General features: G+C 53.3%; 1 protein-coding gene across 1 annotated transcript in view; it reads left to right on the forward strand.

The window, feature by feature from the left end:
- The window catches only part of AHRR (aryl-hydrocarbon receptor repressor), a 73,520-nt gene that overhangs the window by 42,207 nt on the left and 3,901 nt on the right, over window positions 1-27,412 (forward strand). Inside the window, exons 5-10 of the mRNA XM_029215649.1 lie at window positions 14,868-14,957; window positions 21,127-21,256; window positions 22,171-22,307; window positions 23,863-24,050; window positions 26,597-26,658; window positions 26,890-27,034. Of these exons, the coding sequence (XP_029071482.1) occupies window positions 14,868-14,957; window positions 21,127-21,256; window positions 22,171-22,307; window positions 23,863-24,050; window positions 26,597-26,658; window positions 26,890-27,034 (752 nt within the window). The remainder of the gene's footprint in view (window positions 1-14,867; window positions 14,958-21,126; window positions 21,257-22,170; window positions 22,308-23,862; window positions 24,051-26,596; window positions 26,659-26,889; window positions 27,035-27,412) is intronic.

The following is a 27,412-nucleotide window of genomic DNA, read 5'->3' on the forward strand; positions in this document are numbered from 1 at the left end:
ATTTCCCCAACCTCTTTCTCTTTTATTTCAGAAACTCCACTGGCCCAGGTGTTAGGCCTTTTCACACTGTCCCACAGGTCCTTGAGGCTCTCTTCACTTTTTTCCAATATTTTCTCTCTCAGGCTGGATACTTCCTATTATCTGCCTTTACTGACCCTTTTCTCTGTCACCTCCATTCTGCCATTAAGCCCATCCAGTGAAAATTTAACTTCATATATTTTATTTCTCAGTTCTAAAATTCTCATTTGGTTCTTCTCTTTATAGTGTCTGTTTCTCTTCTGAGACTTTTCATCTTTTTTGTTGTTTTCGTTTCAAAGTGCTACCTTTATCTCATGGAGGAGGGTGTGTTAGCTGGTTTGCATCCCTTACCTGATCACTCCGCTGTTTGTGTCAGCTCAGAGGTGGCACTGTTTCTTGCCTTCCCCCGAGCGTGACTCGAACATTCTGGTGCTGAGCGTATGCAGTAACTGGGGTCGGGTGCTCAGCAGAGGAAGGGCCTCCAGTGCTCCCGTCTTGGTTCTCAGAGCCTGTGAATTTGCTACTTTATATGGATAAGGGACTAAAAGTGCAGACGTCCGGGCTCCCCCTTCAGGACATGCGGCACCGAGGCCGCACAGGCTTGTGGTGGCGGGCCTCCTGTCAGCTGTCCCAAACCCGCTCCTCAAATCCAGCGCACACAGGGATCCTGGACCCTCCGGGAAAGAGGCCGATGGAGCAAAACACAGAATCCAGGAGGAAAGTCAGCTTGGAGGAGACAGATGTGCAAAGTGGAGATGACCAGACAGGCAGACCATACGGCCCTCGAGCCGCTCGGACACAGGGGACACAGGTAGCTGTAAAAGCGACCATTCAGAGATCTTAAAAGAGCTCAGAAATTAAAAGCATGAGAGCAACACCTAGAAATCCGTAGAAGGTCTGGAGTTAGAGTGCTCCCGTGCTTAAGTGAAGAATGAGCGGAGAATAACAGAGGGAAGTCGGGGAAATGGCCAGGCCCCACGGGACCTGCATAATGGGAGCTCCAGAAAGACCACAGGGGAGGAAATCATCAAGGAAGCAACCCAGAAGGTTTCCCAGAGCCCAGGACTGAGTTTCCAGCCTGAAAGGCCCTGCTGGGTGAACAGCACAGAGGATGAGAAGGACCAGGTGTTCGCCTCTGTGAAATTCTGCACCCAGGACAGGAGAGTCCGGGCTCGGAGACGAGAAGGTGGAGGCTGGAAGGCCACGAGGAGGTGCCTCAGGGGAGGGGGCTTCCAACCGGGAATCCACATGTACCTGCCTGTCCTTGGAGTCGCGGCGGGGAGTGAGGACAGCCCCGGCATCCTGGCCCCCCCCAGTTCCACTTCCTCCACATGGACCAGGCCGTGACCAAGTGGCAGCTGGGGACCTGGAGCCCAAGGCCCCTCCAGAAGGGGTGGGGGGAGAAGGCGGTGGACCAGACACTGTGGGGGGCAGCTCGTCCGCCAGGGAGGTAAGGAAGGCCCAGGCCTGCGGTCACTGAGGACAGTGCATTCCCTGCCCCCCCCCACCTCCCCCCAGAAGAGTCTGCGAGCACAGACGCCGGGCGGATTCCAGCAGAACCATGACGCAGCTCAATCCCCCAGCAGAGCGGAAGCGAGGGCTGCAGTGGCGGCAGGGACACGCGGACGCCTGAAACCTGGGGAAACCCGGGGGCAGCAGCTCTGTGAGCCGTCAGCTGCAGCTCACGCCACCCCGGCTCCAGGCGGCCGCTCTCGCAGGAAGCCTGGCCGGGGCTCCGGGGCTTTGTGGCTCTCACATCCTGCACGTTTGACTCCAGCCCTCGTCCCGCTAGAGTCCAGACTTTGAAGCTGCTCAGCTTTCTGGTGTCTTTGCAGCTGGGACCCCTCCTCGTACTTTCATTGTCAGCTTTCCTTTCTTGGGAAGTGGCTCTCTTGCAGTGTTTGTGGGGGGATCCTGTAGTTGGCGAGTCTAGCCTGTTACTTCTTCTTGTAGTTACTCTTGTTTGGGGGCGAGTTTCTGCCCTCGTATTTTGTTTCTATTGACTGCACTGTCCTTGGTTTCTTTTTCTTCTCTCTAGCTCCCCATTCTGACTGAGCTTTCTCATGCTAGTTTAAGTCACACACTCTGCTTTCGTTCTCGGGGGATCAGCTTCAGAGCAGGTCTTTCCAAGCATGTTTCTCTTTGACCCCCTAGATTTAGCAGGGCTGGCGTCTCCCCAGCAGTCCTGCATCCGTCCAGGCCCCCAGACCCCGCACGGACACAGTGACTTTGCCCAGAAGTGGAATCCTGGACGGCACAGATCTGGTCTGTGTTCCTGACTTTTTAAGGCCCCCCCTGAGGTTCAGGATGTGGGTCACCCTCCTCGCAGCCCCCAGATGTGCTTCTTGTTCTGAGGGCCTCCCCTCAGTGCTTTCACTGAGGGTCTTGATGTGAAATCTTCCTGCATCTCACCCCGCGCCTTCATGCTTGGATAACAGTTTGGTGGGATATAGAATCTTAGGTTCGAAGTTTTTCCTTCAACCTTCGAAAATCCTGTCCCATTGTTTGCAGCACGGGTGCCGCTGATGAGGTCCGAGGCTGGTTCTCTGCAGCGGCTCCACTCTGGCTCCCTCTTGAGCTTTTGTGAGCCTGATGTTCTTGGCTTTGATATTCTTGAATCGCACTGTAATGTGTCTGTCGTCTTGTTTTGCCTGCTTCGTGCTCCAAGTTCTTTCCATCTGAGGCCTTTCTTCTTTAATCTGGATTTTGTTTTCCATCATTGCATCCAATGCTGTCCCTCTCCGTTACTGCTTCTACCTCTGGAGCCACCTTTACCCAGCTATTCCTGGGCACTGTCTCCCATCTACTGCTCTTCTGTGTTCTGTCTGGTTTCCCTTCTCTGCTGTCTTCAGGACTGATCTTCCAGGTTGGTACCCATCACAGCACACCCTCAAATGTTCTCTTTCTTCCTTACATTCTCATACCTAATAAATAGTCCCCCTTGGTTTGCTTGTACTATTTCTTCTTATTATTTCATCTTGCTAATCGATTTTCTTATCTCCTTAAACATATTTATTTAAATTCATGCTTGTCTCATCCTTGGTCTCCTTTCTGTGCTGCCCCACCTGCCGGGCATCTCCCAGGCTGTCTCCTGGTCTGTGTGTTCTGTCCCTGAGCAGCTGTGTGCTGGGGGCAGGAGGGAGGGTCAGAGGGCAGGGGTTGGGGGGAGGGGCTGGACCGGCGGGTTTGCCTCCTTGGTGAGGGCTCCCCTTTAGAAAGGGCCACCTCAGAAGGAGCCCTGGCCTGGGGTTTGCATGAGACTGTGGGGGGGGGGCAGGGAGGGGTGAGTGCCCGTTGTGCCCTTGCCTCTGTCATCCCACCAGGCCGACTGTCCCCAGGCAGCTGGGGGAGGGGCCGCAGCAGACCATAGAGAGGCTTCCTTCTACCTGTTCTCTGCTCCTCCGGCCCCACCCCCACCCCCGCGCAGGGCTGCCTGGGTCACAGTGAGGAGCAGCTGGGGTCCCCATGGCCTTTCTGGGGCTCACTCCCGTTTGGATGACGTGGGCTGACTTTGGGGAGGGGACAGAGCCCTGCTGGCTCGCCCTGCGCCCACACAGAGGCCTCGCATCCGTGCTTAACCTGGATGCCAAAAGAAGTTAAAAGGAGCCGGAGGGGAGGCTCAGACTCATTGGATTGTGTTTGGTTTCTGAGTTCGAGGCTGGAGCAGGACCCTAAAACAATAAAAATCCTCAGGGGAGGGGGTGGCCAACGGGCAGATGTGCTGACTTGCCGAGGTGAAGGGGTTTCACCCATTCCCACCGCCAGCCTCGGGCCTGTGAAGGTGACCCATGCAGCCTGGACCCAGTGGCACCCACGGACCCCGCGGAAATGGTGTGAGAGCGGCCTTGCGCGTCTGGGAGCCCCGCAGACACCCAGCAGGCCACCGACCCCTGCCGACCCGTGCTGGCGTGGTTTCTGGAAAAGCCAGCACAGTTGCCGGGAACTTCTCAGGAACCACAGGCGACCTACTGGGAACAAGAGTGGAGACTTTCTCACGTTCAGGCCGTCGCTCTTCTAGAGAAAGACCTAGAAAACCCTTCCCTGGTTGGGAGAAGTCGCCGGGGGCCCCGAGGGTGTCGGCTCCCGGCAGGTCGTGGACGGGGCCTCCCTGCTGCTGTTTCTGCCCCTTGGTGCCGGGCGCGCGGGTGAGGGCCCACGCGTCCTCCAGAAACGCAGGTGTGAAACCCCAGAGCACGTGTGGCCGAATCACGGAGTCGCCCGGCACAGAAAGTGGAGCACAGTAGGAGTCGGCCAGAAGGGCAGAGCAGAGCCGGCAGGGGTGGGGGGGCCGGGGGGCCCAGGAGCAAGGGTCTCGGGGTGGCTGTGAGGGATGGCGGGCCACACAACCCCCTGGGTCCCCAGCTGTTGAAGAATGCACTGGCGAGGCTGACGGGCGTATGTCTGGGGATCCGGGGCGGGCAGCCCCAGGATGCCCAGCTCGACCACTCCGGGGAGAATTCCTTGATGTCCTCACCCCTGCACCCACACTTTTCCGGGGCGTCCGCTGAGCAGGCTGCGGCACGGGCTGCTCTGTCTCCCACTTTGGTCTTGGTGCTCAGAGAAATCACACTTTCTCACCTCCCGTTGTGACCGCTGATCCTGTTGTTCCCAAACTCCTTTGACGTGGCTTTTCTTTCAGGGGTTCGACAGACATAGATAAAAGTGTCAGAGGCTTCATGAGAGCTGGCCTGCAGGTGGACGCAGCCGGGAAGGGCAGCCTGCCCCCCACTCCCCGGCGGCCGCCAGCCCACACCCAGCCTCCTTCCCGCTGGCCCACAGTCCCCGCCAGCCCGACCGTACACCAAGCGGCCGAGGGCAGCGCCACGCCCAGGCTGTGTCCCACCGAGGCCCTCAAGGTCGTGCTTTCTGTCCACTCAGTGGTCTCCCTGTGGGTCAGAAGCCCCCAGCTCCTGGCTCCACCCCTGAAGGCAGTTCAGCTGCCTGGGGCCTGGCTGGACATGGCCTCTCCGTGGCTTTTAGACCCCCAGAACTCTCCACTGTGAAACCCCTGACTGTCCACCAGGAGCCCCTGACCGTCCAGGGTCACTGTGCAGGGCTCACTGGTCAGCGATCGCTGTGGTCACTCAGGCCCTGCTCTGCCCCTTGACTTGTCCAAGGTCACACAGCTGAAGAGGCAGCACTTGGTTGGAATAGCTGCGTCCCCCCAGGGAAGGAAGAGAGGTGTCTGTCTGCTGTGGCCACGTCTGTGTCCGGGTCTGGGCTCCACTCCCACCAGCCACAGGGAGGCTGGAGGGCCCAGGGCCAAGCTCACCGTCCAGGTACCTCCACCGCCCAGGTGTCTGTGCCACAGCCAAGTCACTCACCTGGAGAGAAGGACCTGGAGGGCCCTGGGCAGTGGGCGGCCAGAGCAGGGGCCGCGCTGGCACGAGGGTCTAGCTCCCAGGGCCTGGGCGTCCGCACCTGCCTCCACCCTTGCAGTCCAGCCCCTGTCAGCCAACTGCATCTTTCGAGAACTGCTTTCAAGTGCCGTAGCCGCTCCATGGCAGGAGCCCAAGGCCAAGTTTACTGTTTGTGGGATCTATAAACAGCCAGCGATCCGCTCCCAGCAGGAGCGCCTCGCACGCACTCAGGCCCCACTGCGAGGCCTGGCGAGTGATCTGGCTCCAGCAGGGCCGAGCGGCTGCCCTACACGCCGGGTGCCCCTCACTAGCTCGCGTGACTGGCGGCCCTGGCCTTGCGGTGTTGCTCTGTAACCGTGGCAACGGCTCTCAGGGGAGGGCACAGCTCCCAACTTCCCTTCATTCCAGGGAGGGGCGGTGAGAGGGGCCGTTGGAATTGTTCCTTTTTCCCTCTTCTTTTTCCTCTGCCGTGACCTTGACAAGCAATCTTTGAAGTACAGGCTAGCTATTTTTTCTGCATGGGCTGGAAGAGATCAGGATATTCAAGGGTTGGCAAAAGGAAGTTCCGCTTTCTCACCCGTTTGGCTTGATCCCCGAAGAGGGGCTAGGGCAGCGGCGTCGGGGGGCAGAGCGAGTGGCAGGCCCTGCAGTGGCAGGTGCAGGTCCTGTGACTGCTAAGTAATTGAATGTGGATGTGGTTGTTTCTCCCCTTAAAAAAGTGCAGCCTTCCACTTGGGGCCAAATTCTTTTTTCCACTTGGAAAAGTGATCTCATTTTCCATGTACCATGTTTAAAAAAACACAAAAGTCTTGTAGGATTAAAAAGAGAGAGAGAGAAAACAAACAAATGTTTGCAACGCATATTTGAAAGACGGTCCCACATGTGCAGAAGTATTTGGCGTGATGGTTCTGGACCAGAACGTCAATCTGATATTGAATCCATATGAGTCGGCAAATAGCACTTTATGGTCTTTTTTCTTTTTTAAATTTCTGCCTTAGGAGTTAAAATTAAGGTTGTTTTTGGTCGTGACTAATCTCGTAAAATCTTTTTTGAGACGGCATTTTATGTACTCAAACCCTGAACATTTCTTTGGTCTTTGGACTATTATTAGTGGGATATCATGAGTCTGTGCAGCCTCTGAAATGGGAAATGCTGTGCGAGGGCTGGTGGCACAGCCAGCACCCACCTCGCCCCCTCCCGCTGCCGGGGGGCTGGGGGGGAATGCACCGAGTCTGCAGCTTGCCCGGGGGAGGGCGCAAGGCCCTCGCGGCCACCACTGCCCAGCCCCATGAGGTGTCTGGGCTCAGTCACCTGGGCCGCATGGCCACTGGTGACGTCACCTCTCCCTGGTCAGCGCTGAGCTGAGGCTGTAAGAAGGATGGATGCTGTGTCCTGACAGTCCCGAGGTGGACCCAGCGCCACCCACCCTGCTTCTGCCCAGACCCCTGGCGGAGGGGCACTGCAGAGCCCCGAGGGAAGGTGTTGGACCGGCAGCCTGCAGGGCCCCCTTCTGGGGCGCTGCGGACGGCTCCTGATAAGACGCGAGGCCTGTGGAGGCCAGAGCTGGCTTCCCTTGTCTGAGGGTCACAGTCACGGGCGCAATGGGCGGCACCAGCCCCCGGGGTCTCGGCCATCAGACCCCGCTGGGCATGGGCACGGGGCAGGGAGGGAGGCAGGTGCCCATTCAGATCAAATCCCAGCAGCACAGGAACCCCGGGTTTCCCAGGTGAGGCGCTTGAAGCCAGAGCAGGAGGGCCAGTGAGAACACAGACACCGTCCTCATTCTGGAAAGACTCCCAGCTCTGAGCTGGCGGCAGGTCCGCCCCATCACACGCCTCCTTCCTCCCAGGCAGTGTTGCAGGGGGAGAAGGCTGTGGACTTTCCTCCTTGCTTTAGACACCTTCCTTCCCGGAAGTGTGCTCACGCCTTGCCGGAGCCCCTGTTCACAGCAGCATCGTCCTCGGGAGCCAGGAGCTGAAAGCAGCCCAGATGCCCATCAAACGATGACGGATGAGCAAAGGTGGTCTGTACGTGCAATGGAATATTAGTCAGCCTTAAAGAGGAAGGACATTCTGACACATTCTTCAACACGGATGCACCGGAGGGTGTGGTGCTAAATAAACAAGCCCGTCACAGAAGGACCAGTCCTGCGCGAGTCCACTTAGGAGGTCCCTGGAGGAGGGGGTAGATGGCGGGGCCGGGCTGGGGGCGGGGGCAGAGTGTCAGTTTGGGAAGATGTGAAAGTTCTGGAGATGGTGGTGACGGCCATACAACCACGTGAATGTGCCACAGAATTGTGCACTTGAAAGTGGCTAAAATGGTGAGTTTTCTGTTACATAGATTTTACCGCAATATAAGAAAACCTGGCATTAACAAAGTGCAGTGTCTCGGTTGGGTCAGTGTCTGAGGGGCACAGGAATCTGAGCCTCAGAGGCCCAGCCTCATCTTCGATTCTGAGACTGACAGCGCTTCAGGAAATCCTCCAGACCGGTGGAAGTGGATGCGAAGGTTTTCTGTTTTTAGGTAAAGCATCTCTGAAGTGGCGCAGAAACTGTGAGAAGTGCTGTCCAGACTTGCCATCTCCGGGCTGGCACAGGACTTGCCATCTCCGGGCTGGCACCCAGTCTGGGTGGGAAGGACTCACCGACGAGGCTCTTCGGGGTCTGCTTCGTGTCCTAGTGATTGACCCAAACAGTGGGAGGGAAAGAGGCAGTCAACATATAGGAAAATTGGGCCTTTTGTTAACCATAGAACATCGCAAACGTTTCATAGGTTCCCCACCACCACCGAGAAACACTGGGTGTTGGCATATTCACAGACTCGTGACTAGCCCACTGGGATGAGATCCAGGCAAACGCTGGACTTTCCATCTGCGGCTCAAAGACGTGAGGACAGTGGGACCAGACACTTCTCCCAGGAGCCGCACAGGAATTACAGTGACAAATGACACAGTCTGTCTGGTTCTGGAGACGTTCCAGTGGACATGGGTGTCACCCAGGGTCGATTTTCAGTTCACTGGGGTTTGGGGTGGGTGAGTGATAACGGGCTTTGCGATGAGATGTGGTCACCAGTGCCACACTGTTTAGGGCAGAGGGGCAGCTGGGGGCTATGTGAGGCTTGGGTTTGTTTCTTGCTCAGAAAACTAAGCACAAAGTCTAAATCCTATTGCAAAGTCACCACCCTGGTGTTTGAACCTCTGTGTCAGAAAGTTGTCCAGAATTTTGAAATAAAGTGAAAAGTTGGGTGGCACCTCCTTTTCAAGTCATGTGGACACAGGGCGGCTCAGGGATCACCCGGGGGATTTGAATTTTGCATCTAACACAGCAATCTTATCCCAGCTGCCTGTGAGCACCTAGTGTCTCAGACACGTCTTAGGCTGGTTTAATGTCTCAGTGCTTCCCTCTTGAATAAGATCTTTGTCGAGTGTTTACTGTATGTTTTCCTGAGAGCTGCGACGTTTCTTCTCTGAGTTATACTTTAATGGCTAAGTTGTGGCTTTGTCTCGTTTGAGGCTGCGAGACTGCGTCCCTTTCCAGGGGGTTTCCTCGTGAATTGTGTGTGGTGTGATGTCACTTTGGGCAGAACACACGACCTCCGTTTAAGCCGGACACCAGTCAGCAGCTCCGTGTCCCCGCTGCCCCCGACACCCAACGACAGAGAAACACACACATCTGAAACAAAAGTGCCGTCCTAATGTGAAACGGAGAAGGCAGAAAATCTGCAACAAAATTAACTGGAAGAATGTAGGGAGAAGACAAGGCAGAAGCCTGAGCACACAGCCTCCGGGGCTGCGGGTTGGCTGGGGCAGGGCTGGACAGTGGAGTCTCCAGCCTTCCGGCTGCAGGAGCTGAGGGGACACTGACCAGAGTGGCAGCTGCTCAGACTCTTGCCTCTCTGGTATCTGGTCCACTTGTTTTAAAAGCAAATTTTAGGTAAACCTCTAAGGGACAGAAAATACCGTTCCAGAGCCATTCCAGAGCGCACAAAATGAGGGAAGGGGCAGCTAATTCTGTACAGTCAGGAACCCTGTACTAAAACCAGGCAGAGACGGCGCTCGGGAGAAATTCAGCCCGTTTTACTTGTGAGACTAGATGAAACCATCCTGAACGCGGCACGGCCCACCAAGTCCATCATCGCCGTGAAGGAATGAGGCGTGGTGGCTGAGCGCAGATCTGGAATGGATGATGCTCCGCGACAAGGAATATTGGTCAACTGTAGATGAACACTCAGCCTATTAAACAGACAGACAGAATCTCAGGGGAGAACCGTTTACTGAAAAGCCCGCTTTGTCTAGTAGTTCGGATGACACCACCCTTCCACCTGTACTTGCACCTGCTCTGGGCTTCCTATCCCAGGCTATGGACGCACTTGTCTATTCACGCGCCAGCACCCGACTCCTTTAGTTGTGGAGGCCTGATGGTATGTTTTGACAAGGAATAACAGTCTTCCCTAACTTTCTTTTTCAGTGTTTTTGTAACAATTAGTGCATGTTTACTTTCCATATTTAGTATCAACTTGATGGCGCCATAAAAATTTGATATACACTCCACTATATATAAAATAGATAAACCGTAAGGGCCTACTGCACAGCACAGGGAACTATACTCAGTATCTTGTAATAACCTATAATGGGAAAGAATCCGAAAAAGAGTATATAGAAATATATATAGTGATTCAGATATATATATATATCTGTACACCTGTACTAACACAATATTGTAAATCAACTATAGTTCAATAAAAAAAGTTTGATATAGACAACATTGCACTCTGTTGATAACTTCACTTAGGAAGAATGGGCATCTTTATGATGGTGAGTCACCCAGTCCAAGAACGAAGGATGTCTTTCCATTTGTTCACATATAATTTTGTGCCTGTTGAGATTTTTTTTTTTTGCGGTACGCGGGCCTCTCACTGTTGTGGCCTCTCCCGTTGCGGAGCACAGACTCCGGACGCGCAGGCTCAGCGGCCATGGCTCACGGGCCCAGCTGCTCCGCGGCACGTGGGATCTTCCCGGACTGGGGCACGAACCCGTGTCCCCTGCATCGGCAGGCGGACTCTCAACCGCTGCGCCACCAGGGAAGCCCTGTTGAGATGTTTTGACGTTTTCTTTGCATCGATTTTGCACATTTCTTGTTGAGTTTACAAGTCCTGGGTCTTCTTTGTAAATGGGGTTTTAACCACCATGATGTCCTCTAATGTGGTCATTTTTCTCATATGTAAAGGTTATTGAGTATATATATTTAATTTTATACCCTTGCTGCTTACTGAAATCTTTTATTTGAGTTATTTTATCATTGATTCTCTAGGGTTTCCTGAGTAAACCATGGTATCACCTGCAAATAGTGATCGTTTTACTTTCTCAATTCTTATGCCTCCCATTGATTTCTCTCTTCTACTTGCAACAGTTAACACCCCCCAGATACTACAGGACAGGAGTCAGCAAACTCTTTCTTTAAATGGCCAGATGGTGAAATATTTCAGGCTTTGTGGGCCATATCAGCGGTCCCCAACTTTTTTGGCACCAGCGACTGGTTTCATGAAAGACAGCTTTTCCACGGATGGGGTTGGGGGGATATTCAGGCGGGGATGCTAGTGACAGACAGCCATGGGGAGTGGCAGGTGAAGCTTCCCTCACTTGCCCGCTGCGCTCACCTCCTGCTGTGCGGCCTGGGCACTGGGGACCCCTGGGCCATATTGTCTCTGTCATAACTACTCAGCCTTGCTGTTGTAGTGCAAAAGTGGCTCAAGACAATACGTAAATGAACAGGTGTGGCCGTGTTCTAGTAAAATTTCATTTACAAAACCAGTGGCAGGCTATATGTTGGGGGGTGTAGTTTACACACCCCAGTATGGGATGTCATAGGCATCATTGCCTTGCTTCCTGATCATACTGGAAACACCTAGAATTTTTCCCCATTAAGTTGCTACCTTGGGAATAACATGGACAGACACACACACACATACAACATGCACACACACGTTACCATGTTAAGATGTATCCACAATTCCTATTTTCTTGTGTGTTTTTATCAGGAACGAGTGTTGAATTTTGTTGAAAGCTTTTTGCCATCTATAAAGATAATCATAGGGACTTCCCTGGTGGCGCAGTGGTTAAGAATCCGCCTGCCAGTGCAGGGGACATGGGTTCAAGCCCTGGTCCGGGAAGATCCCACATGCTGCACAACAGCTAAGCCCATGCGCCACAACTACTGAGCCTGCGCTCTAGAGCCCACAAGCCACAGCTACTGAGCCCATGTGCTGCAACTACTGAAACCCGCACGCCTAGAGCCCATGCTCTGCAACAAGAGAAACCACCACAATGAGAAGCCTGCGCACAGCAATGAAAAGTTGCCCCCGCTCAGCACAACTAGAGAAAGCCCACGCGCAGCAACAAAGACCCAACACAGCCAAAAAAAAAAGATAATCATAGGTTTTTCTCCTTAGATCTATAAATGTGGTGTGTTATATTAATGAATTTCTTAATATTTCCTGATATCCAACTTTGCATTCCTGGAATAAATTCATTTGGTCATGATGTATTCTTTTCTTAATGTGAAATTGAAGTCTGTTTGCTAATATTTTATTTAGCATATTTGCACCAGTAGTCAAAGTAAGCAATTTTATTTTTATTGTATTTTCCTTATCAGAATCCAGTGTCAGTGTTATACTTCTTAAAAAGAATTAGAAAATTTCCTTCACTTTCTATTTCTGAGACAATTTATGGGGCATTGGTGTTATCTGATTTTTAAAGGTTTGGTAGAATTCCTTTTTAAAACCATCTGGGCCTGGTGCATTATCCTGGGTTAGTTCCTTGATAACTTTATTTCTTCTACAGAAATTGATCTTCTAAGGTTTCTATCTCTAATGGGTCAATTCTGGTAAATTAATTTCTTGAGTATCATTTTTATTATTTCCTCACTATCTTTTTAATGTCTGTAGGATCTGTAATGATGTATTCTTTAAAATTCCCGGTGTCCGTAATTTTTCTTGATCAGTCTTGCTAAGAGTTTATCAATTTTATTAATCTTTTTAAAGAAGCAATTTTTCACTTTGTTGACAATCTTTATCATTTAACTGTTTAAACAATTTTCATTGTTTTTTCTCTTATTTAAAATTTTTCTTTCCCTCTCCTTACATCGTATTTAATTGTCTCTGCTTTCTCTAGTTTCTTGAGGAGCGATTACACACTTTGTTCTTTTAAAACAGTCATCGTAAGCTTACTGGGACTTTATGTTGCCTTTTCTGCTTATGTGTAACTTGAAGTTCATCACCTCTGTGTTCTCATTTTGATGGGGGTGCAGATTTGTGTAGTTTTACCTGTTCTCGTTGTTCTCCATCATTTTTTAGAAGTGTGGGGATTTGAATTTAGATGGCTGCCTAGAAATCTTCGATATCAGTAATTTAAAAGCTCTTGGATATTGATATGTATAAACCCTAATAGAAAAATCAGCACATGACATGCACGGGCAGTTTACCAAAGAAGAAATACAAGTTATCAATGAATGTATGAAAATTTTTCAATCTCATTAATAATCAAAGAAATGAAAATTATAATGGTGGTAAGATAATTTATCACTTATAAAATTGGCAAAGATTAGAAAAAAAAGAAAAAGGTATCCAGCATGGTCAAGAATTAAGGGAAATGGGTATTATAATACACTGCTGATAGCTACAAACTTCATAGAAGTTAAAGTCTCTATATGTCTGGGGACTTCCCTGGCGGTCCAGTGGTTAGGACTCCTCGCTTCCACTGCAGGGGGCGCAGGTTCGATCCTTGGTCAGGGAACTAAGATCCTGCATGCCGCGCGACCAAAAAATTTTTTAAAAAAAAGTCTCTAAATGTCTGTATGTTAAAGATTCAAACTGAAATATTTTGAACACCACTGTCCAGTTGCCAGAACCTCCCTCACCTCCAGCTTCTGTATTGGCCCAGTACAATCAGACTGTTCCTGCCTCATGGAGGTGATGCAGAACTGAATGAGCTATTCCACATGTGGTGCCTGACACTCACCAGGACCTACACAGAGTGTGCTGCCATTTTCTGTATCAAAGTGATGGTGATGATGCCAGATGATAGATGGATATAGATAGGTAGGTAGAATGCGCGTTGATCACGCGCTCTAGTGGCCGTGGCCCCTCGTGCATCCTCACTAGTGATGGTTCTGGGAAGCCTGTGCAGGAGGGGCTGGAGGGCCCGCTTTTCGAACAAAGAGAGACTTTAAGTTGAGCCCAACATAGCACATGCCACAATAATTACAGATATAACTGAAATTTAATAATCATAAAAATATTGTGAATAACACACATGAGTAAATTTAAAATCAAGATGCAATGAGTGCACTACTAAAAAATATTTTTAAATGCCATAATTGATATACGAGAAAAATCCTGAATACACTAACAACCATTACATAAACTGACATGGGGCTTCCCTGGTGGCGCAGTGGTTGAGAGTCCGCCTGCCGATGCAGGGAACGTGGGTTCGTGCCCCGGTCCGGGAAGATCCCACATGCCGCGGAGCGGCTGGGTCCGTGAGCCATGGCCGCTGGGCCTGCACGTCCAGAGCCTGTGCTCTGCAATGGGAGAGGGCACAACAGTGGGAGGCCCGCGTACCACACACAAAAATAATAATAACAAATAAATAAATAAATAAACTGACATGGCACTAAAATCCACCCCCTTTCACTCACCATCTCTCCCAAAATGCACCCAAACTGGAGGATCTTGGAGGTGAGGTGAACCAGACTTTCAAGGAATACATCATTCTCATCATAAATAAGTGGGTCCTGAGAATGAAAAAAGAGGGAAGATGAGGTATACTTGACACCAAAATAAAGAGAGACGCTTCTAGGCTGGATTTCCTTATATATAAATGAATATTTCGTAAGTGAAATGAATCAATTCCAAGAGCATATTAAAAATTATGATCAGATAAGGTTTACCCTACGTAGGCAAGAATGATTTCACCATCAGAAAATCTGTCACTGTAACTCACCACATTAATAGATTGAAGAAAATCTATGTGATGATTTCAGTAGATATAGAAATAGCACTTGATGGAGCTCAACATTTTTTCATGATAAAAATTCTTAGAAAAATCAGAACATGGTATAGAGGAGGGTGCATGAATGGGGAAATCCACAAGGTGGCATAAAGGTTCTGTTCTGTTTCAGGTACTGACGTGTCATCTCATAGTGATGGTGTATATTTTATAAGACATAAATTTGATAATCATTAGAAAAAGAAGAACCCTAGTCTTGAGCCTTATAAACCGTGACCAAGTTCCCGTGTCACCTGCTAGCTTGGGACCTTTTGCAAAATGGTCATAAATAAATTAAAAGTGGGCCTTTCTGGAGGTTATGAATACAGACCACAAAACGGGGGAGAAATGGTTGAAAAGCCGAACAGAATCAATGCTTGACTTTTTCATTTTGAATGATTTCACAAAGGTATCTTGGAGCCAACTCGATTTTTTGTTTTTTCTAGTCCCTCCACGGCTTTGCTCTGGTGGTAAGCGCAGAAGGGATGATATTCTACGCGTCAGCAACGATTGTGGACTATCTGGGCTTCCACCAGGTAAACACAGCTACTCTATCTGCTGCGGTTCGGTTCTGTTACCTTGAAAGTACGCGTTGTCTTCAAGGTGTAAAACGTCTCTAAAATCAAGCTGCTTTTTTTTTTTTTTTTTTTTTAAAATCATGGAGCTTTTGTCAGATGAGGAGTTGCACACCTAGCTTTGTCTAGGGCCCAGGGTCACAGCGAGAGGCGTGACAGTGTCCTGGGCGTCCCCTGTCTAAAGGGCAGTGACTTGTGCTGACTGAGGCCGGGCCTCCCGGGCTCCTGGCCGTGAGAGGCTGGTCAGGGCCAGGGCAGTGGACCTGTCCTCATCTGTGCATTGGTGTCTCAAAGCCCAGACACGAGGTACAGTCAGGACGTAGTGTGTTCTGGAAACGCTCTTGTTGGTGTACAGATAATTCATCTGGAACGTTGCCCCAGGCCAGCCTAGCTTGGATGATTCCAGACCTTGGGGCAGAGCTGGATGGAGTCCCATGCAACACTGGGTCCTAGAAGGGTGGCTCAATGAAAAGTCCCAGGAAAGGAAGAAGGATCTGGCTTGGCCTCCGGGAAGGAAAAGAAGTCTCTCGTGAGAAATCCCAGCCCAAAGTCACCAGCCTGATGGTGCAGCCTCCCGGCTCTGGAACTTCGACCGCTGAGGTCTGAGGACAAGCCGGGCACCACAGTGGCCGCAGCTGCTCTGCCAGGGGCCACCCCCCAGACGCAGCCCTCTGCAGGGAGCTCGCGGTGCGGAGTTATCAGCTCGAGGAAGCCACGGGCCAGCGGCACTGGCACCCTCCCTGAGGAATTCAAGACAAAAACAGGTGGATTTGCGAGAGAACAAAACAGAACCTGGAGGAACGGAGAACAGTGTGTCTGTCCTCAGGGCCACATCCGGAGGCAGAACCTGTGCAGTGATTCGCACGGCTTAATATACAGAATTTACAAACTTACACTAATGTAAGTTTAGTGTAAAGAATCATCGCCTAGTGACACAGGATGAGCGAGAAAGGGGTGCAGACACAGTGGGTGCAGAGGGAGCAGCGCCCGCAGGGCGGAGCCCCGGCGCCCGGGAGGAGCACATTTCGGAGACCACGCCCCCGCCCCATCCCCAGCCCCACCCCCCGTTGGCTGGGGCGAGGCGGCGGCCCCTGGGGGATGGAGAGTCCCCCGAGGCGCCCACCCGCTGGGACGCTGGCGAGACTGGGACAGGGGTGCTCGCCTGGAGGTCGTGGACGGCCCCGCGGGGCCGGGGTACCTCTGCCGGCAGAGGGGAAATATCTGGGATCAGAGCCGGGATCAGAGCCAAGCGAGGGAGCGGGGACAGGCCAGACTGGCGTTAAGAACGAAAATCTCCCTGGGTGGGCCGAGCACCAAGGGGGTGCCCGAAGCTGAGGGCAGCGGAAGCCAAGGTGTGAGAGCCCGGTCCCCGACAGGCTGAGAACTGAGGTCCGCCTGAGCCCCTGAGGCCGATGGGGCCCGTGATCTAATTTCCATGAAAATCCTCATTTGAATCGTTTTCGATTCCTCCCACGCTCGTTTCCAGGTTGACTTTCCCGCCACCCGGACCCGCACAGAGTGACCGCCAGGCCCTGTCCTGGCCCCGGGACCGTCTGGGCGGCCTCGCGGGCAGCGATCGCGCGGTCACGGCCTGTGGCCGAGCAGCGGGCGGAGGCGCGGCCCCCGCGGGGGCGTGGCCTCGGGGAGCCGGCTCCGCCCCTTCGAGTCGGGGTCGTCCGACTTCCTCCTCCGCACGGTGGGGCTGCGAGCCCGCGGCCGGGAGCCCCAGGGGGCTGGGGGCGCTTCTGACGCGGGAGGTGGGCCACCCGCTCCGCCTCTGCAGTCGCTGTGCGGAGGCCGCGCTCGCACGAGGTCGGGGGCCGTGGCCGGGGTGCAGGCTCGGGCTCAGGGTCCCCTGGAGCAGCGCCCCCTCCAGGACGGCAGGTGACTCCGCGAGGCCGTGGGCACGAGGGATTCCAGCCCCAAATAGCGAAGCCTTCCACGTGCTCCCCTGGAGGTCGTGTGCAGGATGTGGATCTAGAAAAACGCGGTTCGGTCTGCCTTTTGCGTGCTCAGAATTTCTTTTCGTTCCCATTACTGTCGCCTGAGTTGCTCCGTGAATTCTCCAGACACCCAGAGCCACCTGCCTTTGGCTGTAATTCGAAGGTCTCACCACCCGGTAGGACCTTCGTGGGAAAAGCCCTGCAGAGGAGACCTGCTTCCAGGTCTGAACTTGCTAATTGGCTCTTTTGGTTTCTTGGAACTTGGTTATTTCCGCTGAAGCGTTAGAAGTGAAAACAAAAAAAAGTTTTGCCTTTTATTATAAAGAAATTGTTTCCAAATGCCATTAAATCAGGCCGTGCCTCTAGTTTATGCAAAATATTTCATGAACATGTTAGGATTGCTTTGTGCTATTGTAAGCTTCTTGTGCAAAACGCCTTACAAAAAGTCAGGAACCAGGTATTTCCTGTCACAACCTGAGTGCAGCGGTTCAGTATCCTGCACTTAGCGCTCTCTGAGACGAATGGATAGGCTTTAGATGTATATTTTAGTTGCTGTTACCGTTTGCTGTTTCAGGATGTTGTCTGTTCTCTCGGAGGTCTGCGGTAGGGGCAGCTTGTCCCCATGTGAACCGGGGCAGATGTGAGGGCCTGTGGAAGGAATCCACGGGCATGGAGAGTGGATGTGCACCCTCTCTGCACAGAAAGTAGAGATGGTTACTGCTGGAACGAGCCGTTTGTGAAAACGGTTGTATCAATACTTTTATCCTCAACTCCGCAAAGGGTGGTTTAGAGGCAGGACGAAGACCGCCTGACCCGACCAAAGCAGGGCCTGTTTTGTGCTGTTTGAATCATTGTTACCTACTCTCTCCCCTCCTTCTCACGTTTCCCACCATTTATTTTTCTTGACCTCCTTTGTAGGAATCAGACCCTAGGAGATTAGGAAGGACGAAGGGCAGCCACACCAGTTGCTACCAACTTGGTTTCCTCACCCCAGATAACTGGTCTTCAAATTCACCTTGGTCAGCGATGTCTCCTCCAAGTCAACCTGCCCCCCGTGCCCGTTAAGCCACAGACCCACACCTTGCGTCCCATTCGTGAAGCATCTGAGGTGTGTGGAGACGGCAAATGGGGCAGCAGGGAGGCCCTGGGGTTCTGCGAAGCTTGGGGTCACCTGCTAAAACGCACCAGAGAATAACCTGGATCACAGTGCCTGTGTATCAGTTTATGGTGAGACGTATCCAGCGCTCACAGGTCAGCACAATTGTTTTCCTTTAATCAAAACCATGGAGGGGAAAATGCCATCCATCAAAGCAGGATGGAAAAACACCAGATTCCTAGGAATGAGTCAAGCAAATGATGTGCAATATCTCCACACAGAATATAAAACATTATTTAAAGAAGTTAAAGAAGATCCAGGTAAATGGAAGGGTATGCCATATCATGGACTGGAGGACTCGATATTATTATCATAAAGACATCAGATCAGGTTATAGAATGACATTAATTAATAATAAAAACTGAGCAGCTTCTCTGGGAGGAAACTGACTAGCTAATTGGGAATGCAGAGGGCTGAGCATTCCCATCGGCAGGGCGGTGGGGGGTGTGATTTTCCCTGGGACGTACAATCCCGGAGACAAGACTGCCCATCTAGCTCAGTGGCTGAGACGTGTGGGGTTGGTGGAAGAGGGACAGGTGGACCCACAGGACAGAGCGGAGGTTCAGAGCAGCCGCGGGTTTACAGTGAAGCTGGTGCTGCCGAGAGGTGGGCAGGCGCTGGTCTCGTCAGTAAATGGTGCTTCGTGAACTGGATCCACATGAACAGAACGAGTCTTGACTCCTACCTCACACCATGCACAGTCAATGTCGGGTGGGTGGTGGAAGCTTCTAGAAGATAACAGGGCAGAGTTAGGAGGTATATGAGGACAGAGTACATAGACAGGACAAAAACTCTAAAACCCTGTCCATGAGGAGAGATTGATGAATCAGGCTGTGTCAGACCCATTAGGAGAGCAGCAGGGGAGGCCAGGGAGTGGAGAAGAGTTTTGCAAAGGAATCCACCCAAGAAAGGACTCCTGTCCAGAAGGATGAAGAGCGCTGACAAACCAGCAAGACAGCTCGACGGAAATTCATGGGAAAGACAGAAGCGAGCAACACGCACACACACCCCCACATCTAAAAACCAATAAACATGTGAGAAGATGTTCAACTTCATTAGTCTCCGTGACGTGCTGATTAAAACCATCAAAAGAAACCATGGTGCATCCGCCACCGTAGCTCAAAAGAAAAAAGCCTTGAAAATACCAAAGGTTGGCCAGAACATAAAGCAACTGGAGCTCCACACACTGTCACGACGGAAGTGCGTATTCATGTGCTCACTTTGGACGGCTGTTTGGCCTTTTCCACTAAAGCTGAGGCTCTGCTCACTCCATGACCCGCTCATTCCACTCCTGGGTGTGCATCCAACAGAAACGCCCTGGAGGACAGAGCAGCAGCCTCTGTAACAGGCTCAGACGGGAGATAACTCAGAGGGCCCAGCAGTGAGTGGAGTAGTCAGTGTGGTATGTCCTGACAGTGGAGTACCACACGATGGTGGGGCCGGAACACCGCCGTCACACGCACAGCTGTGATGTGACACAGAGGTCACAGCGCTCCATTTACTTCCAGTATCAGCCGGCAGTGCGGGGTTCTGCGCCACGACCGCCTCTGGGGAGGGTGGAGGGAAGGGGTTCTGAGATGCTGTAGGGGTCCTGATTCCCGACTGGGTGGTGAAGCTGCATATTTATGATGTGGGCACTTTTCAGACTATGTGTTATGCCTGAATCACAAAAGTGTATTAGGAAAGCATGGCTATGGGATGTGCCCTTGTAACCATAGAGCTACCAGGTGAGGTGGGAGCCTCTGGTGAGAGGGAGCCTCCAGGTGAGGCTGCCAGTTGCCAGGCGGGTGAGAACCAGAAGGTGCGGCAGGTGCCACCAGGTCTCAGCAGGAGGGAAAGTCAGGTGTGCCCACGTCCACCATGAGTTGGTCCCCAGTCACGCCAGACTCCCTGACGCTGGACAGCACTGACCGAGGACCACAATCACTTCTGACCTCAGGGTCCTGTTGTTCCTGTGAAAACAGTGTCTTGGACTGGGGGGCGCACAGGGGATAGAGTCCGGCCTTCGAGTTATTATCATACTCATTTTCTACCTTTCTGAGGCTACCCGTTTGATGTCCGGGGGCCAGTTACAGGAGGAGCCTGTGGAGAGATGCTGCACCTCATCCACTCTGGGTGGGGTTACCTGTTACCTTCTAAGGAGGTAACGTCATTTGTGAAGTCTTCATCCTTCAGGCACTTTTCCTCCATCTAGTGTTACAGGGATCCAGTTGAGAAATGATGGAAACTCAGAAATGGACCAGTTGAAGAGGTCACAGACAGCACCTGGCAGGCTGGGCTCCCAGGCGGGTAATGAGTGATGCCCTTCAGTTAAGAGAGGGTAGTGGGGAGATGTGCTCCAGGCTCGTCATCTATCGACACTCTGCGGACGTTTTTGCCGACAACAGCAACCGTTGAGTCTAATGAAGCCAGTCTTCGTAGTCCGTGGCAGTGGCCTTTGTGCCCCAGACCGCAGTTTCCCAGCATGGACCTGTGGGTTGGCCTCTGCGTTCGGGGCCCGAGCAGGTGGGAGGATCCAGCACCAGAGAGAGGGCTGTGGACTGGTGGGTCTTTGCGGCGTCCTACCAGGGGGGGTGGTGGTCAGGCCTGGAGGTGCTGGCCTGGCCCCCATCTCACCTGGTGGCCCCCAGCTCACTTCACAGGGATGCTTTCTTAATTAACTTTTGTGATTCAAGTATAACAGATAGGCTGGAAAGTGACCAAACACAAACGCACAGCTTGGTGAGGTTGGAGTCAACTTGGAAAAGTGGGTATCTTGACCCCAAGTGACGTTTGGTCTCTGAGTCCCCGACCTGCCCCTGAAGGCACCGCCTGGCCTGGGGGGCACCCGCAGTGTGCCCGGCTCTGTGCCTCGTGAGCCGGGTGCCTAGTGTCCAGGCCATGTGGTCATGTCCTCCGGGGAGGGACTTTCTCTTCACAGGTGTGACTTGCCTTTGACAGATGGAAGAGACATTTTTGCAGTTATTAACACTGGAATAAAGTGTGGAGATTCACTCAGGGTAAGGCTAAAATGACTGTTGCCATGTTCCAGACGGACGTGATGCACCAAAATATTTACGACTACATCCACGTGGACGACCGCCAGGACTTCTGCCGGCAGCTGCACTGGGCCATGGACCCTCCCCAGGCTGGGTGTGGGCAGAACCTGCTCTCAGAGACAGGTGGGTCTTGGGGGGGCCCTGGTCTAACTCAGACACGGATCGCCCCCTTTCCTTCCCATCCAGTTGGTGCGGTGTGGATGCCCCCTCCTCGGAGACCTCGTCCCGCGCCCCGCCCCGCCCTCCTCCAGCCCCACGTGGCTCCCTGGCTCCCGAGTGCCCCTGTGTCTTGGGCTGCTGCTCTGTGCCCCCCCGGGGCGTGGCGTGAGGCCAAGAAGCCACGGTACTTGTCTCTGGTTTTGCAAACTCCCCCTCAGACACACGTCTTCCAGGAAATTCCTTCCACTCACTTTAGATTTACCAGAAAAAATCCCCCAGAGACTGTTGTCTGTTCAGGGACGTTGCCCCCTGTGAGCGAGACCCCCTACAAAGTCCCGGATCCGTGGCCCCTGCCCACTGGACACACTGGGCAGGCATCCAAGTGCCCAAGAGACTGCAGAGCCGACGGGAGCTCGAGGGGAAGGGCGGCGTCCATCTGGGGTCCAGAGCGGGGGGAGGGAGTGCTGGCTCTCCCACACGTCTCCCCACGAGCAGTCCGTGATTCAGGAGGACTTTGCAGCACACCTTCACGCAGCAGCATGAGTTACCCTGTAAAGTTAGAGAAAAGCGCAACCCCCGGGTGCCGACACAGTTTTATAGAGCTCAGAACCAAAAACCCTGAACTGGTCAACAGTCTCACGTGTGGTTGTCACACACGCGGTTCTACCAAAACGCCGTTTTCGAGGGCAAAGACCTGACTTTGTCAGGGCGGCTGGCTCTGCGGGGGTGGGGGCGGGAGGGATGCTCAGAGGCAGGTGTCAGTTTGGGGCAGGCGTGTGTGTTATGTGCTGATAGCTCGCTGTTACATTACGAACTTGCTTATCAGAGTGTGTTTCCGGTTTCTCCCTGACCACCACCGCCTGTGCCAACGCGGCCAGGAGAGGACGCCGTCCTGGGGAGGCTGCTCCGGGCCCAGGAGGGGGCCGCGGGCTGGCCCACCGAGTACTCGGCCTTCCTGACGCGGTGCTTCATTTGCCGCGTGCGCTGCCTGCTGGACAGCACCTCGGGCTTCCTGGTGAGTGAGCGGCTGCTGGGCGGGAGAAGCCAGGGGCCGGGGTGCTGGCGGCACGCGGGCTCCGGCCTTGATGTGGCAAGGCTGAGTGACGGCGGGTGAGTGAGAATGAAGTGGGAGGTCCGCCGAGGCGGATGAAGCACTGGCAACCCCCTGCACCCCGCTGCTCGTCTCTTATTCAGGCAGTCAACTGGTTGTCCAGAAAGTCTTTTGTTCTGATCGTACTTTGTTCTCAGTTCTGTGGGAAACTAAGATAGTTTTCCCTCTACGTGAATGTAGGTAGATTTCACTGTACAGTGAGGCAGAGATCGAAACCTAAGCTGAAGTGAAGCTGTGTCAGAAGCACCGAGTAGAGGAAACAAGCAAAAGAAATCAGTTTGAAAAGTGTCTCATCATATTTTACTGCGAGGTTGGTCACTGCACGTGCGGGAAAGGGGTCCGGCACGGGCAGCAGAGCGCCGAGGACAGGGCAGTGGGCAGCGGCATCACGTGGCCTCCGGGCTCACCACAGCTGCTCCTGAGCCTGTGCAGAGCCTGTCCACACCCGGCAGGTGGGGCTGCCCACGGGAGCCCGTTGTCGAAACTTCAGGAATATAGAGATCCAGCTGATGGTAGGTTGGCAGCTCGAAATCAGTCATGGTGGGAATTCTTACACCGAAGAAATCGTCAAAAACTAAAAGTCAGGGCTTTTTCCCTCTGGAGAGCTGGATGTTAAAGATGTCCCAGCACCACTGCGCCACCAAGCATGTGACCATCACACAGCAGGTGCTCTGCAAGCATTTGTTCACCCAATAAAGTCATAGACAAATGGAGGGATGGACAGATGGATGGGTGAATGAAGGGATGGTAGATGGAGGGAGAGATGGATGGACAGATGGAAGGATGGAGGGAGGGGTGAATGGACAGACGAGGGATAGGGAAGGAGTGCAGCCACACTGTGGGCTTATTCCTCCATCCAGGGCTGGGGCACCCTGAAGTCACCTGTGAACTAACTCAATTATAGATCAACTCTTCCATAATAGGGAGATCTTTTATTTTCTTTTATCACAAACTCCAGAGTTACTTTCTGGCTTTTTAACTCGCACCATGTGCTCCAGATAAACAAATCAAGTTGTCCCTAAGTTTTATCACCATGAATGACAATTGTCAATGAATGACAATTTGGAAGTGGACGGTTAATGTAGAACAGTCCTCAGAGATGATCTGCTCCAGCAAATCCTCTTGGGGGGCTGCCTGGTGGCTCCAGCCAAGTCCATGCACATTCACGCCCCCGAGTGAGGGCTCGCACACCCTCACACCCATGAGTGCACACATGAGAACACGCTGGAAGGTTAGAGGATGTTACGGGGATGCCAGAGAAACCCCGAGTCATTCAAAGGCGGTAGGGAGCGCCTGTCCCAAGGGCCAGCGTGGAAGACGCGTTGGTTCATGGCTCCTCAGAGACTCGGGATCAGAGCTCTCTGGTTTTCTGTCCCCGGGAATGTGAACTCCACGGCCTTTGACCGCGTCGATGATTCACTCTGTGAACATGCCTTCGCTTCTGTCTTTGAAACACCAGACGATGCAGTTTCAAGGGAAACTAAAATTCCTGTTCGGGCAGAAGAGGAGGGCCCCGTCGGGAGCCGCCCTGCCCCCTCGGCTCTCCCTGTTCTGCGTCGTGGCGCCCCTGCCTACTGCGGTGAAGATGCAGAGTGTGTGTCTGAGGGCGAAGCACAGGGTGGACGCCTCGGCCACGCCGGACACAAAGTGAGTCAGAGCCCCCAGCAGCCGCGGTCCCATCCTAGTGGTTCAAACACAGCGTCTCCACACTTAGTATCTTCTGTCTGTCCCTCCTTCGTTTCCAGCAAGGAATGTAATGAGAAGCTTGCTGTTAAAGTTACTACATCACGTAGGAAGCAGCTATTAGAAAACAGAAAACCTTTCACTGATGCTTGTGGACTGTGGCACCAAACACTGCTGCATCTCTTCATGCCTAAGCCCTCCACTTACCTGGGCCCGTGTCCCCCGTGGGGGATGGGAGGCCGGACCGCAGCCTCCCTGCCTCTCTCTGCGTGTCCTCCCTCAACACCAGGCCCACCGCCAGGGCACACGCTGCAGACAGGCATGCGGCACACATCGCCCCACCCCCGCGACTTCTTGGCTCTTCAGAGTTAGGTTTTCTGGGAGATTCCTGTCTGTAATTTCTCGGAATGGGTTAGGTCTGTGTTGCATGGGTCAGGTTCTGGGAGAGATTAAGATGCTGTGCGCGTGCAAACCGTGTTTCCCGTGGTGCGAGGGAGACCCCGGGGAAGAGGAGAGACGTCTGAGGTCTGCCTTTCTTCTTCCTCAGTACCCTCCCCTGTGCCGCGACCAGGGGCAGAATGTCAGGAGACCTGAGTCTCCAACCCGCTTCTTTGTCCTTCCTCAGTACCCAGGTTCCCCTTTGACCTCAGCGCCCGTTCAGATGACCGGGCTCTGAGCCCCCTGCGTCCCCATTCCTGCCCCGGGTTTGCAGGTGGAGCCATGTCTTCACGGCCTCTGGGTCTCGCACGTGCCGGCTCGTTAAGACAGCAGTTTTCTGGAGCATTTGAAAATTAAATACATATCCCTTCGTTTTTACAAAGGTAGAAAATGTTGTAAAATAGGAGGAAGGAAAAACAGAATGCCCGCGGGGAAAAACTCTAAAAATAAGAGTTGTGAGGTGTGACAAAGCACGTAGATTACGCTCGACCACACCTACGTGTGTCTTGCCGGCGGCGAGACAGCTCTGCCGCACCTGCTTTCTCCCCACCGCCTGGGCTGACGCTGGCGAGAAATACCCTCCACCTGCCTTTGCCGTCTGAGTTCTCTGCCTTCGAGCTCTCTGGCCTGATGATGGTAACTGAGCCCCACACGATGAGCTCTCCTCTTCTGTGTGTTTCCCCAGCCCTACAAACGAGATGGAGGGAAAATCGTCCCCTCCTATCGCTTTTCCTAGAGACCCTGCTGCCCCCCGGCGGCCACGCGGGGAAGCGCAGGTGTGAGGACGGCACTCCCAGCCAGGGCCGCGCAGGAGCCCTGAGCCTGGGGCGGTGGGTGCGGGCTCCCCGGCTCACCTGCCACTGCCCTGGGCGGCGTAGACACCTGGACGTCCCTCGGAGGTCTGGCGAGGGTCTGTGCGGTGAAGGTTAGGATGCTGCCCACAGAGTGACCGTGCAACGAATACTAGATACACATTGTACAGAACATCATTAAAACTCGAAGAGAGGAAGAGCCAGCCAACATTTTAGGAAAGAAGCAAATAGCTTCTCTCGACTTCAGGTTTTCTGGAGCTGAATTCAGCTCTGACCTGAATTCCTAACCGGCCTCGGTGCCCGCGTCATGCCCGTTCCCTTCTGAGCTCAGAGGCTGTGAGGAACTAACCCGGGAGCCCGAGGCCCAGGAGGGTTGCTCCGGAAGGGACGTCGTGGTCGCTGGAAGGCATTTCAGGTCCTTCACAATTTTTCCTGAGCGGGACTTCGTGATACCCCCTCACACCTAAATGTTCACAGGATCTGTGTGTGTGATCTGCACCCCGCTAAGGGTGACACTCCAACCTCATGTCTCTGTCTCCATCTCTGTCTCCATCTCCACCTCTGTCTCTGGCTCTGTCTCTGTCTCTGGCTCCTACAGAGACGCCCAGAAGATGGAGAGGTAGGGCCAACTGCAGTTCAGGAAGCTCTGGCTGTGGTGCCAGTCGGACGGGGTTAGAATCCCATTCTCGTACCTGCTATAGGGGCAGCTTTAGGCAAATCACTTAACACCCGTGAGCCTTGTTTTTTCTTTTGAAATATGAAGAAAATATGATCTCCCAGGATAAGTTGCACATTGCCTTAGGATCTAAGATTACAAGATCTGTGAGACGTGTGTGTATGTGTGTGTGTGTGTGTGTGTGTGTGTGTACACACTCCCCTGGGGCGATGGCTCACTATCACTAACTTAGTACTCAAGGTGACTTTGTAAACTACCGCAAATAACTACTGCAAATCAGAGGAATCTGATTTGTATTTCCATTCTGACCACGCAGAAGAAAACAAATGCACTGAAAGTCATCTTAGGCGTATGTCTGCTCTCTGAAGGAAATTCATTAGTGCTTCATTGGCCTGAAAGGTGATGAGAGTTGGAATTTTCAGCAAACCTGTAACTGGGAAAAGGCTTTGCAATCTATACAGGCTTAAAAAGTGTGAGTCATTGTATCTTCTGCTCTTGGGTGTGACAACAACACGGGTCGTGTTGTCATTTCTGCCGTCACACACGTTTCATTTGCGTGTTTTGCTGTTTCCCGTCCTTCGCAGAGCAAAAGCTGCCGCAAGTCTCTGTGAACCAGAATTGCCCGGAAAACCCAGTTACTTAGCAGGTACTTGTTAAATTCTCCATCTCGTCTTTTTGAAATGGGTAAAAATGACCGTGCCCCTGGAGACATGCTGCGTTCTGTGGCGATGCGGCCTGGAGGGCTGGGCGGGAGGACGGAGGGTGCCCGGCCCCTCGGGCATCGCGGGGAAGCCATGCGTCATGCGTGGATGGTGCTGAAGATGAGGCCTTGCCCAGCCCAGGCGCGGCTCACCCCCCCTTTTCTGAATCCTGGCAGGGAGGGGCAGCGGAGGAAACGGCCTGTCTGTGTTCAGGAGGCCCGCAGACGCCTGCCACTGGGGCCGGCTGGCAACCCGGGGCCCCTGCCTGTGCCTGCGGGGCGGCCACGACCTCCTCCACCCCCACCCCGAGGGGGCCGCAGGGTAAGTGGCTGAGGCACAGCGTCGGCGGCCTTGACCACGTGGCTGAACCTCTCTCAGTGGGATGTGGGGATGCACAGAGGGTGCCCACACCCACTCCTCACCCTGGAGGGGTCGTCATCACTCACGTGGGGACCACGGCCGTGGCTCTGCCCATGGTTTGGACCCCCGGGTGATGCCCGGCCTCCGTGCTCACCTTTGCTCAGAAACCCTCTCCCCTCCCAGGCCCCACCTGCCCTCGCCTCTGGGGGCTGGGGAGGCCATGGGAAGGCCCGTTCAGGAGGGGCGGAGGCTGGCCCAGTGTCACAGTGCCACAGTCAGTGCAGAGCAGCCCCGGCAGGTGGCCGGCACCATCGTGATGCAGGGCCTCCCCTTGGGCCC

The sequence above is a fragment of the Monodon monoceros genome, unplaced genomic scaffold, assembly GCF_005190385.1.
Source record: "Monodon monoceros isolate NGI ecotype Baffin Bay Population unplaced genomic scaffold, NGI_Narwhal_1 Super_Scaffold_12, whole genome shotgun sequence".
NCBI lineage: Eukaryota > Metazoa > Chordata > Mammalia > Artiodactyla > Monodontidae > Monodon > Monodon monoceros.